The sequence below is a fragment of the Callospermophilus lateralis genome, chromosome 1 (genome assembly GCF_048772815.1).
Source record: "Callospermophilus lateralis isolate mCalLat2 chromosome 1, mCalLat2.hap1, whole genome shotgun sequence".
In the NCBI taxonomy this organism is placed as follows: Eukaryota; Metazoa; Chordata; class Mammalia; order Rodentia; family Sciuridae; genus Callospermophilus; species Callospermophilus lateralis.
In genome coordinates this window covers 191,414,183-191,428,179 of record NC_135305.1, presented here as the reverse complement: position 1 = coordinate 191,428,179, position 13,997 = coordinate 191,414,183, and the positions used below count along the sequence as shown (strand labels likewise).

The window sequence follows — 13,997 nt, the reverse complement described above, 5'->3', positions numbered from 1 at the left end:
CATCTTCTCTGTCACCTTTCTTTTTTTTTTTTTTTTAATGAGATGTTGTATTAGTTAACTCTTCATGACTATAATGAATTACCTGAGGCAGACTAAGTTTATAAAGAAAAGAGGCTTATTTAGCTCATAGATTTGGAGGTTCAAGAGCAAGGTGCTGGTACTGGTTCAGTTCTGGTGGTATCCTTCTTTTCGTCAGTCACTAGGCAGCACATGGAGTCACAAGCAGGAGACAGGGAGCATGGCTGTCTGTGTCTGTATCATTGGTCTCTCTCCTCGTTCTAGTACAGTTTCCAGTATTCAATCATGGAGGAGTCCACCCTCATGACCTTATCTAAACTTAGTAACTTCCCGGAGGCCCAACTCTGAACACCATAAGCGGATTATATCTGTACCCTCTCAACAGTATTACATGCCTTCAGTGATTGAACTCCTGCATAAATCTGGGGGAACAAACCAGATTGAAACCATAGCAGATGTCCCTCTCTTAACCACAGAGGCCCATGCTTCAGCAGCCTCTGGGGCTCCTGATTTCCACAGATGGTGACCACATTGTAGATCTTCACCAATGCATAGACAAGCCTAGCCCCGTTCCACTTTTCACCATGTGCCCATTTCAGATGAAGACATCAAGGCCAAAGAATTTGGGAGTCCTTTGAAACCATGCTGCTGGTACCCAGAGGAGAGAGAATGTTCAATCCAGGCCCTTAGCATGGCTTTAGGCCTCTCCTCCTGAGAGGATCTTTCCTGAAATATAGGCACCTGGCGACTCCTCACCCTCCTGCATGGTGTCTGGTGGCTTCCAGCTCGGCACATGCCGTGACTTTTCATGACACTGCACATACAGCACCTCACCCCGCTGCTCTCCAGGTGCCACCCTTGATGAATTTGACTGACTGTTATTTGCTAGAACTTTCCCTTGTATTCAGAAGCCACCACTCAAATATACCCTTCCTCACACCGAAGTCATGTACCAATCAAAGACCTACTGATTCCACTGATTCCTCCTGGTCTTCTCCGGTGGAACCTTTGTGCCTTTTGTCACTGGGTGGATCTCCCACGAAACCCTTGTGAATGAGGACAGAGGGTGAGAGTGAATCAGTACCCTCTTTCATCAGGACCGTTGGTCCAGACTGGATTAGCTTATGTGTGTGTTGGCCTCAGTCATTGAGAAAAGAATATTTTCACCACTTCTTCTCCTCTTCTACCTTTCATCTCTCCACCTGTCCAAAACTTCCTGATTCTTAGCAGACAGAATTCAGAAAAATCATAGGTTGATCCAATGTCTTGGTCAGGTGGGGGAATGCGGTGCCGTCTGTGTGTATGTGTGTATGCGCATACCCACACGTGTGTGTGCATGCAATTTGTACTAACAGACTCAGGGTTATAAGTCAGGTTATGAATTACAGTTTCAATAGAGTGGCTATATTGCATAAATCAAGTATAAAGCACAAGAGACCGGCAACTTTCTTGAATATTTTGGTGGACTCTGAGATAATAAATCAAAACACAGGATTCTGTGCAAGATACAAAGACCTATCACTTCCAACTCCTTACACACGTGTGCTTTAAAAAAATATTTACATTGAAATCTTGAAGGTATGGGTAGAACATTGTGTTCAGAGTGACAGCCCTCATAATAAGAAAAATAGTACTTCGGGCTAGAAAGGAGTCTCCGTATTATTTTATTTTTGTGGTAACTGGAAGGGTTGCCTGGGGTGACATGGCCTCCTAGAGAGGGTTCGGGAGAACTGGGGGCCCCTTCACACCCGTCTAGACTGAGTCGTGCAGTAGCGTGCAGGGCCCGCCCCCTTTCATGTCTCAGCATTCACTTGCACCGTGATCTTTGTTGGGCAATTTGCTCATTCCACTAAGGCTCAGTGTCTTAGTTTAGGCTACTAGAAAATCCCATCCACTGAGCAGCAAGTAAACAACAGAAATGTATTTTTCATAGTTCTGCAGACTAGAGGTCCAAGATCAGGGTGCTGGCAAATTCTGTGTCCGGTGAGAACCTGCTTCCTGGCTCACACTAGGCCCTTTCTAGCTGTGCCTTCACGTGGTGGCAAGAGTAGCAGAGCTCCCTTGGGCCTCTTTTCTAAGGACACTGATCCCATTTAAGAGGGCTCTGCTCCCATGACCTTGTCATCATCCCTTGCTTCCTAATACTGTCAACTCGAGGTTCAGGATTCCAACATCCGAGTTTGGGGGAATAAGAAGGATTCAGACTACACTACTCAATTTGCTGATCTGTAAAATGGGGGCAAAACAGTCGCCCGTCAGTGTGATGGTGTGTGAGAGAATCAGTGTGTGAAGGGCTTCCCACTGTCTTGCCCCATCTGTGCCAAGAAAGCACCCTTCTTCCCCCCAGATGCTCTTAACTAACACCCCAGAGGGGAAAAGAGCGGTTTGATTCCATCCTTGCCTCAGAGTAAGGAAGCAAGTAGGATTATTTTTGATTCTTGAAAGTAAATTGCCTCTTATGAAGAATTTTGTACTTCTCTGTTTTAAAACACTAGTTAATTTTTTTTAGTAAAAACTATGAAAGAATACAAAGTGTTCTAATAGTCTAGACTTTAATTTTGTTAAAAACAATTTTTTTCCTACAGTATTAATTTTAAGGAGACCAAATATGGTATAAATGCCACAGTAAGAAGTACCATATAGATATGAATCTTGGGCGTGTTATATCTGACTGACATTGCTACAATCAACCTCATTGATATCATTTTTTTTTCTTTTACTCCCCCTCCCTGACTCCCTTCTTTTTTGTGTTGGGGATTGAACCCAGAGCTTTGAGCACTCATTGATTTCTTTGTAAGGGAAAATTATTTTAGTAAAAAATTTGGGGGGGGGGATAAAATTGTTCATGTAAATATAATCTGCTTTTTTGTGAATAGTTAGGAAGTGTATTATTATTAATGAGCTAATTTGAAAGATTGAGAGAAAATGCTTTAAAACTAGATTCAATGATAAGGCTAATATTTGCCGTGAACTTGGTGGTTGTTCATCAGTAGATGAAGAATAAAGATAAGGGAGTATATTTATTTGGATTTTCAAAAAGTGTTTTGTTTTCCTGAAATTATTAAGGGATAAATTAATCTTCATTTGGAGGAAGGAGAATACTAAAAATGTGAGAATTCGATCAGATGAAAATCCAGAATCAGCTACACTTGTCCAGGGAAATCAAGATTTTGCAAATATTCAGGTAGACTTCTTACACATCATTCCCAGTCTGAAGTTTCCTTTGTCTCCCCAGTCCTAACTCATACCCCAGTTTAGTAATCCTGCAAGAATCCCTCATGGCTCTAAGCAGATGATGGGACCCCAGCTTGCAGTGACAGCATGTACCTGAGAAATTTGGCAATACCTGAGACTAAACATTAATTTTAGTTCAGGTGGCAGGGTGGGAAAGACCCTTTAAATTCAAAAGAAGTAACAGATTAGGTGAAAATGCTTTTAAATGCAAAGAACAATAAAAGGATCAGTATTCAGAATATGTAAAGAATATTTACAAATCCTCAAGAAAAAAGCATAAAATATAGCAAAGTACAGTAACTTCACTTACATTCAAAAAATACAACATGAAAAAAATCAGATTGGCACAATTGAAAAGTTTGATAATATGTAGCGTTGATTAAGGTATAGGAAAATAGATTCTCTTCTGTCAGAGTATAAGGTGACTTAGTCATTTAAAATGCATTTATTACAGGGGGCTGAAGATGTGGTTCAGTTGGCAAAAAGCTCACCTAGCATGTGTGAGGGCCTGGATTCAATCCTTGCCCCTCAAATCATTTGTCACTGTAAGAAATGTGTATATTCCAGGGTCCAGCTATTTAATTTCTCCATGTCAGCTTTGAAAAAGCTCTTGTATTTAACACACAGTGAGGCATGCATATGAATACACAGTGCAGCATCACTTAAAAATCATGAGAATCGAAATGCAACTCAGTGCCCAGCAAGGCAGGAGTGGCCAAGTAAACCATGGTGCATCCAGAACATGTGAAACTATCAGCAGTTATATGGAATGAGCTAGAATTGAGTGTGTTGGGGAAGAAAAGAATCTCCATGAGAGGCTGAGAAAACGAGTTGTGAAATAGTCTATAAGATGTGATGTGTCACCATTCATTTAAAAGGCAAAGGAGGGAAGAAGAGAGGGAGGGAGGGAGGGACTAAAGAAGGAAGAAGGACAGAAGGATAGAAAAGGAGGAAATAATACCAGAGACTTTCTATAGTAGTGGCTTTCAACCTCTTTTGAAAATAACCCTCAATAAGATACACCCGTCATGTCTTGATGGAGTGGACCCTTACTACATGAGATGCACTCTGAAATTGTTCTATCCTGTTCTAATTCGCCTCATTCCATTTTTCAAAATGGTGGTCACAACACATTAAATTGATTTCAGAACTCAACCATAGTTTGGAAAATACTGTTCTGGACACACACACACACACACACACACACACACACAGATAGAAAAAGACCAAAAGGCAATACACCAAGTTGATATTAGGGATTATCTGGGTAGGTGTGGGAGTGTGGGGTGGTTTCTAGGGAGCCTGAGCATCATCTGTTAAAACTTATATTTTGATCATTTGCTGTTTTATAAGGAACAAACATAATTAAACATCTGAAATTTAGTTTTTTTGAGTAAGCCATCAAAACTATTTTTGAATGTCAAGAATTTACTGGGATTAAGAGGGTAGTGGTTAAGAGGTCTTAAGGGAAATAATTTTCAAATTAATTTGCATAATTGATCAGTTCCCAAAGTAGGCAACCTAGCTAACTCTCTCTGTTTTTGTATTTAGGGCCACAGATGAGCACATGCTTGTGGCAAGGTAGAGTCAAACCTGTGTGATATCCCACCCCAAATGTCATCACAAGCCTAGGAGCTCTGCCAATGCTGTGAGATTTTAACTTGTTACCTATGGCTGTCATGTCTACCAATAAAAATACAGAGTAATCATTGCGAAATGCTAAAAACCCAAGGGCCCCCCCCCCCCACATATCAGAAAATGCAGAGTTGATGTTTCTGTAGTAGCATCAGCTGGGCCACATCACCTGGTCTCCATTTTTTGCTGTGGATCTGGACAAAGAAAGGGTTGCATTCTGAGCATTGTTCCTGCAAGGACTATCACTGTAGAAAATGTGGCAGGTATACACTTGGCCATCTCTACAAGCTGGAGCAGACAATTCCCATTTTCTATTTTACAGTTACATTAGTGCTTTCTGATTTACCTTCATCTATTTACCCTAAGGGTAACTTATTAAACCTCATTTTAATGATCAAATAATTAATGCTTAAAAAGAGTTAGACACAGTATGCAGGGGAGATAAATCCTTTAACTTCCAAACATTTAAGCAAGATGTTGACTGCAGATGACATAGAACCTGATTATTTCTTGTGCTAATATTTCAACTAAGTCGGTGAAGATACCCAGTAAAGAGGATGTTTATATTTTATTCTTTTATGTGTCTTAAATATAAATTTTAATGTGCTTATAATAACACATGTTAACTCTTAAACAACTATGCTACATTTTCTCTTTAAATGTTTTGAAAACAAAGGATTTATGGCAAATATGCAAGCTTTCTCAGAAAGCACTTGTATAAGAATCATTTTGAAAAAAATCTTGGTGATTGATAAAACAGTGATTATATTCAACTTTAATTTCATATAGGTTTGATGTTGTATGGAAAGAAGAGAAGTTTTTTTTTTTTTTTTTTTTTTTTAAAGAGGGAATTATTAATGGTTACAGAAAGCATGCTGAAAGCTAAGGGCAGTGAGAGAAAGGATATCATAAGGCACATATCTGAAGTCCCTTTTCCCTGTCCTCCCATGGGAAGTTAGAGGTAAGAGGAGGCCAAGTTGGTCTGGTGGCCATCATAGGGATCAAGGTCATCCCTTTAAATAGTTTGATATCAGACTAACAGGTATCAAGTTGTGTATGAGTGGCTGATAGAGCTTTATAAGGAAAAGTCAGGAAAAATCATAAATGTGCCCAGCTTAGGCCTAGGATGAAATTCAGGTGAAAATTATAATTTATAATAACCAAGGATTTAAAAACTACTTAATTCTAGCTATGAGAAGTTTTGTTTCTCTGTAACATTGCCTATTTGGTGTTTGTGTTTATTAGTTGGGACAAAATTGGTTTTAAAATATTTTATGGAGCATATAATGAATTTAAAATTTAAAATCATTATAACCACTTAAGTATATCTGAAGCTGGGCTTTTCAGTGGCCACAATATTCAAGGCACCACTTCCTCCTTGCTGAAATTGCAGGAGAAATATCCAGTAGACAACTGGTCTTGCAAATGACAGGTACAATCATTATTTTACTTAGAAGCTTGAGAAGTAAAGGGAAGGAATTGTTTATTCCAAATCATAAAATATTACAGGGTTTCTTCATATTGTCTCATTTATAAGGTGAGGTCTTTCCTTTAAATTTTTTTTTTCAGAAAATTTTCCCATTTTTTACTAATATCATCTTTGAAAGAGAACTTGACTAACTGCGGAATTTTTCACCCACAGCATCTGCAGGAATTGCTGTGTCCCAGAGGAAGGTGCGGCAGATCAGTGATCCTATCCAGCAAATACTAATCCAGCTGCACAAAGTCATCTATATCACACAGGTCAGTGTTCCAGACTTCTATTTCCTTTCCATCTAAAACACAAATTTGGTGCTAATACCGCTGAAGAACTACCTTGTAGGACTTCCAGCTGAGCGAACACTTGTTTTTATCTTCTCCCAGGACACACGTGTAGGGAGACTTCTTGGCAGCCAAGCTGGGAGGGCAACAGGGTAAAAAAGCAAGTAGGTCAGGGTTTCCCTATGACTTCTTCCTGCTCAGCCAGAAGCAGACTTCCACACAAATGGCCCTTCCTTGTGTGAGTTGGGGCAGTGGGGGTGGGGGTGAGGGGGTGGGGTGATGGGAATAGAGCTGGGCTTCTTTTCCCATAAACAGCTTTACCATAGGAAATAGTGCTCCCACCACCATTCTTAATCTTGAGGATGCTCGGTTGACACCAGGAAGGCTCAGAAATATGAAAGCCAAAAACCACACAAAATCCAGGATTATTAAGATTTTCTATTTGGAAATATCAGAGACTTAGGCACTGAGGAAAAAGAATCAGTGTTGAAAAGTATCTATTAATGATGGACAGAAACCTGTCTAGTGAAAACAACTGAAAATATTCATTAAGAACTGTAACCATTTGGACAAGAAAGTCAGTATTATATTGAAGTTTATGACTGTATGTTATATGTAGTTTATTGATATATTTGCTCGCTGGACATGTGATGACTAATTGCCTACCATGAGCCAAACACAATTCCAGGTATTTGGATCTATCAGTGACCAAAGCATAAACATTTCCTTACTGTAAGATTCAAAGATCCAAGCAGGGTGCATACCTGTAATCCAGTGTGCACCCACCCATGACTCAGGAGACTGAGGCAGGAGGATCACAAGTTCAAGACCAGCCTCAAAAAAATAAAAAAGAACTGGGGATGTAACTTGGTGGTAAAGCACCCCTGGGTTCAATCCCCAGTACCAAATAAATAAATAAATAAATAAATAAATAAGATTCAAAAATTCTGCCTTGGGTTGCTGTCAGTAGCCAACTTTGGCAATTCCAATTTTTCATTCAAATCCTGCAGAGAAATATCTAAAGATCAGTGGACTAGCTGGGATCATTATAAGTGCAAACTTGGGCTGATATTTCATTTATCACCGAATACCCTTCCTGCAAAAAGACAAAGACAAAACAAAACAAAATACTTTTTGATTGGTGCAACATAGTGGCATTTTAAGACTCTAGGAATTTGCATTGGTTTTTAACCAGTGTCTAGTATTCCCAGAAAACCTGTGCCTCCTTTTCCCCAGTGTACAATCACTTCAGTAAATGGCTGCAACTCTCTGTGGGAAGTCTTGGAGGAAATGTTATAGTGTGTTTCAGGACCCGCCTCCTGATGGCATCCCAGCTTCCGTATGATCCAAGGGGCTCTGGGCCCTTGAGTTGACTTAGGTCTGGAAACTATATTGGAAACTGTGACAGTGGCATTGTCAAGTCCGGTCAGGCTCTTGTCTGCCAGATCTGGAGCTTCTCTTCTGTTTCTTGGGCCCAGAAATGTCCTAGTGGGCTGACTACTGATTTTCTTTCCAGACACACCCTAGTTAATTAATTACCACCAAAGATCTCTGCAGGGAAAGGCTCTCTAACTAACAGCATGTTGCCGCTACCCCTTGCATGAACGCTCACCACTTGTCACATGCTTTCAAATGGCCTCTATCTGCCCATTGGAATATTGTGTCTTTCAGTGTCATAGCTGGCTTACAAAGGAGAGCAACCCTGGAGCCTTCCAAGATGCTCCCCTCTCCGAGTATTTCTCAGTGCCTTACTGAAAGAAGAGCCTTTTGGGTGTTCTGGCTGAAAGCGGTGGGGGAGTGGACATGCAGATCACATCTAGTAAATCCACTGCAATGTTCCTGTTTCTCTGAGCCTTTGGATTCCCTCCTCCACGTGCCAGAGAAGTTCTGGCACTTTACCATCACAAAACACAGGCCAACATTGAAAATCAGTTTCAGTCCACCAAATAGTTAAGCTACGCCTCCATCTGCTGAACTGACACATTAAATCTATACTGTGTGCACCCACATTGATGAATTCAGTCTGGTCTTGTGCTATGTTTTATCCTTCCTTGCCTAACATCCTTAGAATCCACTTCTGCACATGTTCTCTGGCTGGTTGCTAATATATAGTCGCAAAATCTCGCAATTCTTTTTGAGGATAGGTTATTTCCTCCAGAGTGGTGGTGGATACTAATTCCCCTAGATCATAGTGAGATACATCTCTGGCTATGGATTTGGTCCTCATTGTTGTGGATCTTATGAAGAATGAGTATTTCTTTTAAAGACATCTGTTCTCATTGATTTTATCATCCAGTTTTCAAGCAAAGGGAGGCTTGTTTTCTTAGACACAGAGCAACAAGCTTCTTGCATTAACAATGAAGGCCCAGAGTGACTTGGGTTTTAAGACTGTCAGCATGATCTGGGCTCAGCGAGAAATCCCTATTCTAATTTTTAGTATCCTTTTCTTTTTTTCTAACATTCACATGAAAAACTTGATGAAGTGTGAATTCAACTGACATTGTAATTTATCAGCCTTTCCAATTAAATTCAGCATTTGATTATCAGCCATATCATTGCTTTGACAGCACAAAATAACAGGTTATTTTGGAGCTGCTGGAATCTTCCTGGGTCTCAGATCATGACTTGAACAGACAGTTAAAAGATCCACACTTGTTACTTTATCAGTGCTCCAGTGCACTCAAAAAAAGTCCATTCCATATCACAGTCCTTGTGGTCTTTCTTGTTGCCTGACAGTCAAGTGCGGTGGCCATTTGGACTTTAGTCAGCACTGCATCGAGGTGATGAGCTGATCAGTTGTGGTGCCACTAAATGAAATAAGTTACTGGATCCTATTGGATATTGTCCTGTCGGTGACAAACCAACCAACCAAATTCAGCACTGATCCAAGGACACAATGATACCACTCCCAAATCCTGTCTTTGAGGGTCAAGCTCCTTGGACATTCCTGGAACCTCTATCTGGTATCAGTGAGGGTCCAGTCAGAAACCACACAATTGTGTTAGTCAGCTTTCCCTCACTGTCATAAATACCCAAGACAATCAACTTATAAAGAGAAAAGTTTTAGGGGTTTATTGTGGCTCACCATTTTTGAGAATCCAGTCCATGATCAGTTGGCCCGTGACAGGCCTATATCAAGGCAGTATATCATGGTAAAAGAACATGGTGGTGCAAATCCTCTCACCTTGTGTCTGAAGAGTAAAAGGGAGGAAAAGGAAGGTGCTGGGGTCTAACTGTCTCCTTCAAGTGCAGGTCCTCAATGACCTAAAGACCTCCCACTAGGCCCCACCTATATAGAAATAGTTTAAATAACTTTTCAGTTACCTCAACTAGTAACTATTAAATTGAGAGAAATATCCTTTGAAATTTAAGTACAGCTTCCATATGCCTGTCTCAGTAATTTTGATGTAAAAAAGGAAAAAAAGTTTTTAACGGGTATATTCCATTTCTTTATTGAATTTCAAAGTATTTTAAAGCAAGAATAAAACTATTGTAAATATATGATTATTATGCTTTTAAACTGCCAGTGTGACAAATGAGTTCGCATTTTTTTTTTTTTTTTTTTGGCAGAATGGCTTTCCTTACTCCAAGTGAAGATATAACTATCATGGTTTTTCAAATGTGTTTTCAGAATGCTGGAAAGTTCATGACATTGCACATAGTAAGCAATGATTCCCCTCTGGGGAACTTTAACCTACAGTGCTAAACAAAGTCAATGCTTTTAACCCAAAGGAAAAAAAAATACAGGCCTAATCATTATACTAGGGTATGTGATGTAAGTTAGAGAGAGACCAAGTCAGTTTTCTCTTTCTGCTAATTGCAAAGGAAACTTGGAGAAAGCAAAGCTGAATTGAGAATCGAATCAACCAACCAAACAAACCCTTCTTTCTCTCATGTTTATGTACTTAAGCTTGGTGGCTGCCCTGACCTGTGGGCCACATACTTCCTGAAAACCAAAAGATGAACTTGCAGGGCAAACTTCTTGCCTTTGGCTGGTGGTGGCCTTTCCTGTCCAGTTGCCATGGAGACAGACCTGTGAAAATCACTTAAAAGCAACTATTTTACAAGGCAGGATGTTAAAATCCTTACTCTGCCTTCAGTGATTTGACATCTGTTTCCGTCAAAACTAAAATGGTAATCTTAAGACCAGGAAGCTAAGGATGAAATCTGTGGGTTCGTTTTCATTGCCAGAAACCAAAATCGATCCTTGGCCTATAAGGTGACTTACAAGTACACAGGTGACCTTTTAATATGAGTTTTTATGTATTATTGCTTAGGTAAGAGCTGCACAGCCAAATTAAGGCTGGAGTTTAAGTCTATTCTGCGTTTTTGATTGTCTTCTTAAATAAATGTGTTGAAAAATCAGCATTTATCAACTTTTAAAAACTAAACATCTATCTCCAATAGACCAGGCAGACAGTTCTGGTTGTAGATCTTCATGACTGCTCATCTTAACAGCCACAATCATTACTAACAGGAAAAAAAAAAATGCATAGCAATGTGTTGTCCTCAAATGAAAATGATCTTACTGGCTGTCATCAGGGAAGCATACAGTTTTTTTTTTTTTTAATTAAGATTTTTTTTTTTTAGTTGTAGATAGACACAATACCTTTATTTTATTTTATTTTAATGTGATGCTGAAAATCCAGCCAAGTGCCTCACACATGCTAGGCGAGTGCTCTACCACTGAGCCACAACCCCAGCCCCCACAACATGCAGTGTTTTGTAGCAATAATGATGGATAAAATTTAACCATTCGTACTCACTCACCTGGATCACCTGCTTACTAATGGCAAGGTGACAGAGATTAACCAGAACAGGATATTTAGGGTAAATCTGTGTTACTCAAATCAACACATGTTTTCAGGGTCTGTAAATTCTAAGAGAAGTGTTACATTTTTGTGTGTGAGTTTGGATGATCGTCTTTGAATATCTCATCTAGCATTTAGGAAAATTTCCTCTTAAGCAATAACATGTCAAAATGCCTTTTTCAGAAATAGAATCAGATACTGATTTAGGTAACTATTTATCAGATGGAGCCCTATGGACTGTTAGTGGTTTGTTGATGTATTCTTGGACAGAGAATTTGGTTCTTTAGAAAGAATGTATATATTACACAAAGTTTGAGAAAACCTACAAGAAAATGTACAGGTCAGATTTCATAATTTTTCTTTTGTTACTTTGTAAGGTGTAGTAAAGCAAACAAAATATAAGCTGTCAAATCATTGGCTTTTGAGAAAGTCATTACCTTTTCTAGAATTAGTTTCTTTGCTCATAAAATGGGAGATCTTCTGGGATTACCATGAGCCTTGAAGGAAATAAAGTATATGAAAATATGAATAAACTATAAAGTGCTGTCCTGCAGTGACTAGTATGTTGGTATTTGCTTTAGGGTAGCGATTGTTTCTAGAAGACTTAGTACTTCAGAAAGTGTATTGCATGTTATATAATGTCTTTAAGTTCTGATTTCCTCGCCTGTAAAATAAGTTTGTTGTGGGTAAAAAGTATGATCATGCCCATAAAAGAGTGATCATGGTGCCTAGCACATATGAATCATAGGTATTGATTTTCTATTATTGGTATGATAGTTCTTGTGCATGATATATCATTATACTCACATCATCTGCAGTTCAGCTAAGCATGAGTCATCACTCTAAAATTTAAAATTCTTCCATAAAAACTTTAACAATGAGATGCTGTCTATGGGGATCATTATTCCAATAAGATACAATAGCTTTCTAATACTTCCCAGTGTCTGAATCTTTAAGTTGACTGAACTTTAGCTCATTTGAATGAGTTTTATACAATTTATGCAGGTCATCTAGAGCAGTAAATGCAATTAGTTCTAAGTTAAATAGAGGCTTATCAAGTTAAATAAACAGCAAGATTTTTCAGAGTATCTGAATTAATTCGATACTGATAGCTGCCAAAGTACTGGGCTGAAGTTCCTTTGAAGGAACCTTGAGCCCACCAGGTGTTTCACACCTTCAAGAGTTTGTTGTACAGACAGTATTTGCTGCCTTTCCCTTGGACAGCTGTGCTGCAATCACACTGGGCCACAGACATATAGTCCTGGGCCGACACTGCCCTCTGGTGTTTGATTCAATGAGGTGGCAACTTCTGGTGTGCAACAATAGAGAATCCTCCAAACCCCATGTCTCTCCATGGACTTTTCCCATCCCCTCCCTGCTCAACCCAAACCTTTGCCAGGAAGGTGTGTGTGTGTGCCTCTCCCCTTCATTGTCTGCTTCTATTGTACATTAAATCCATTCTTCTTTTGCTATTCTTTCCTGCACACATCTATTTTTTATGCTCATTTCCATTGTCTGTCTTCCCACTATTTGCTCATTAATGCTCAGAAATATCACTCCTTTATCTTAACATGATTTCCCCCTTCCATCTCATGTGAAAGGACCGTAATAATTATGACCATTTGCTGTGGGTATGGGGAGGAATCAAGTTGGGATCAAGGGAAGAGATAGCTATAATAGTGACATCAAAAGAGATCAGTGAAGTCTTAGTGCTGCCAGATGATTAAATCCTTCAAAGCACTCAGAAGGGCTCAGTATCTCCAGAATAATCCATTTCCCCCCTAGTTAAGCCTACTTTAGCTCAAGCACAAGGATTACAGGTACATTTAAAAGCATTTTTGGGGGTTCTGGGGCTGTAGCTCAGTGGTAGAGTGCTTGCTAGTGTCTCTCTCTCTCTCTCTCTCTCTCTCTCTCTCTCTCCCTCTCCCTCCCCCTCCCCCTCCCTCACCCCCCTAGTCTTTTCAGTTGCCCTGTGTTTCTGTGTTGTGTAAGTATAAAACTTTATAATGGGTCCTGCATTGTATCAGGTTTGGGATTATGAACAATTGTTCTTTGGCTACAAAATCAGTCATCGCAAACCCCAAAGACCCTATGCTTTGCTCTTCTATTACCTTTTACATGAATTTGAGTGAATAGATGTTCTTTGTGTTATTCAGAATAGGGTAAGTTGTATGCCACCAAACAGTACTCCCTCAAATTCCTTGCTTTGACACCATAGAGGGTGATTTCTCACTCAGGCTGCCCATGTCGAGGCCATACCATGTAGAAGAGGTGGACTCTGGGCTGCAGTAGGGGAGGACAGAGATGGAGGGAGCGCCCTGGTTGTGTAAAGGAGGAGCATCCCTTCATCCTTAGAGTGATACGCACCATCTTATCGGCCAAAGATAGCCAAGTGACACCAACCGGAACTGGAAGGAAGCCCAGAAAATCCTAACTGTCTCTCCGTGTCATTCTTTCATTTGATCTGAGCTTTTACTTATATCCTGGGTCTCTTCCCATTGAGCTATCTGTTTTCTTATCTATTCTTCTTCCCCTTTC

General features: G+C 39.7%; 1 protein-coding gene across 8 annotated transcripts in view; it reads left to right on the top strand.

Annotated features, from left to right (window-relative positions):
* Nek10 (NIMA related kinase 10) overlaps positions 1 to 13,997 on the top strand; it is a 190,356-nt gene that overhangs the window by 156,827 nt on the left and 19,532 nt on the right. For 4 of the 8 annotated variants that reach the window (XM_076868661.1, XM_076868640.1, XM_076868645.1 and 1 more), the window contains 2 exons: positions 4,804 to 4,833; positions 6,530 to 6,630. In XM_076868661.1, the coding sequence (XP_076724776.1) occupies positions 4,804 to 4,833; positions 6,530 to 6,630 (131 nt within the window). The remainder of the gene's footprint in view (positions 1 to 4,803; positions 4,834 to 6,529; positions 6,631 to 13,997) is intronic. The other 4 variants (XM_076868669.1, XM_076868651.1, XM_076868637.1 and 1 more) reach the window with 1 other exon arrangement.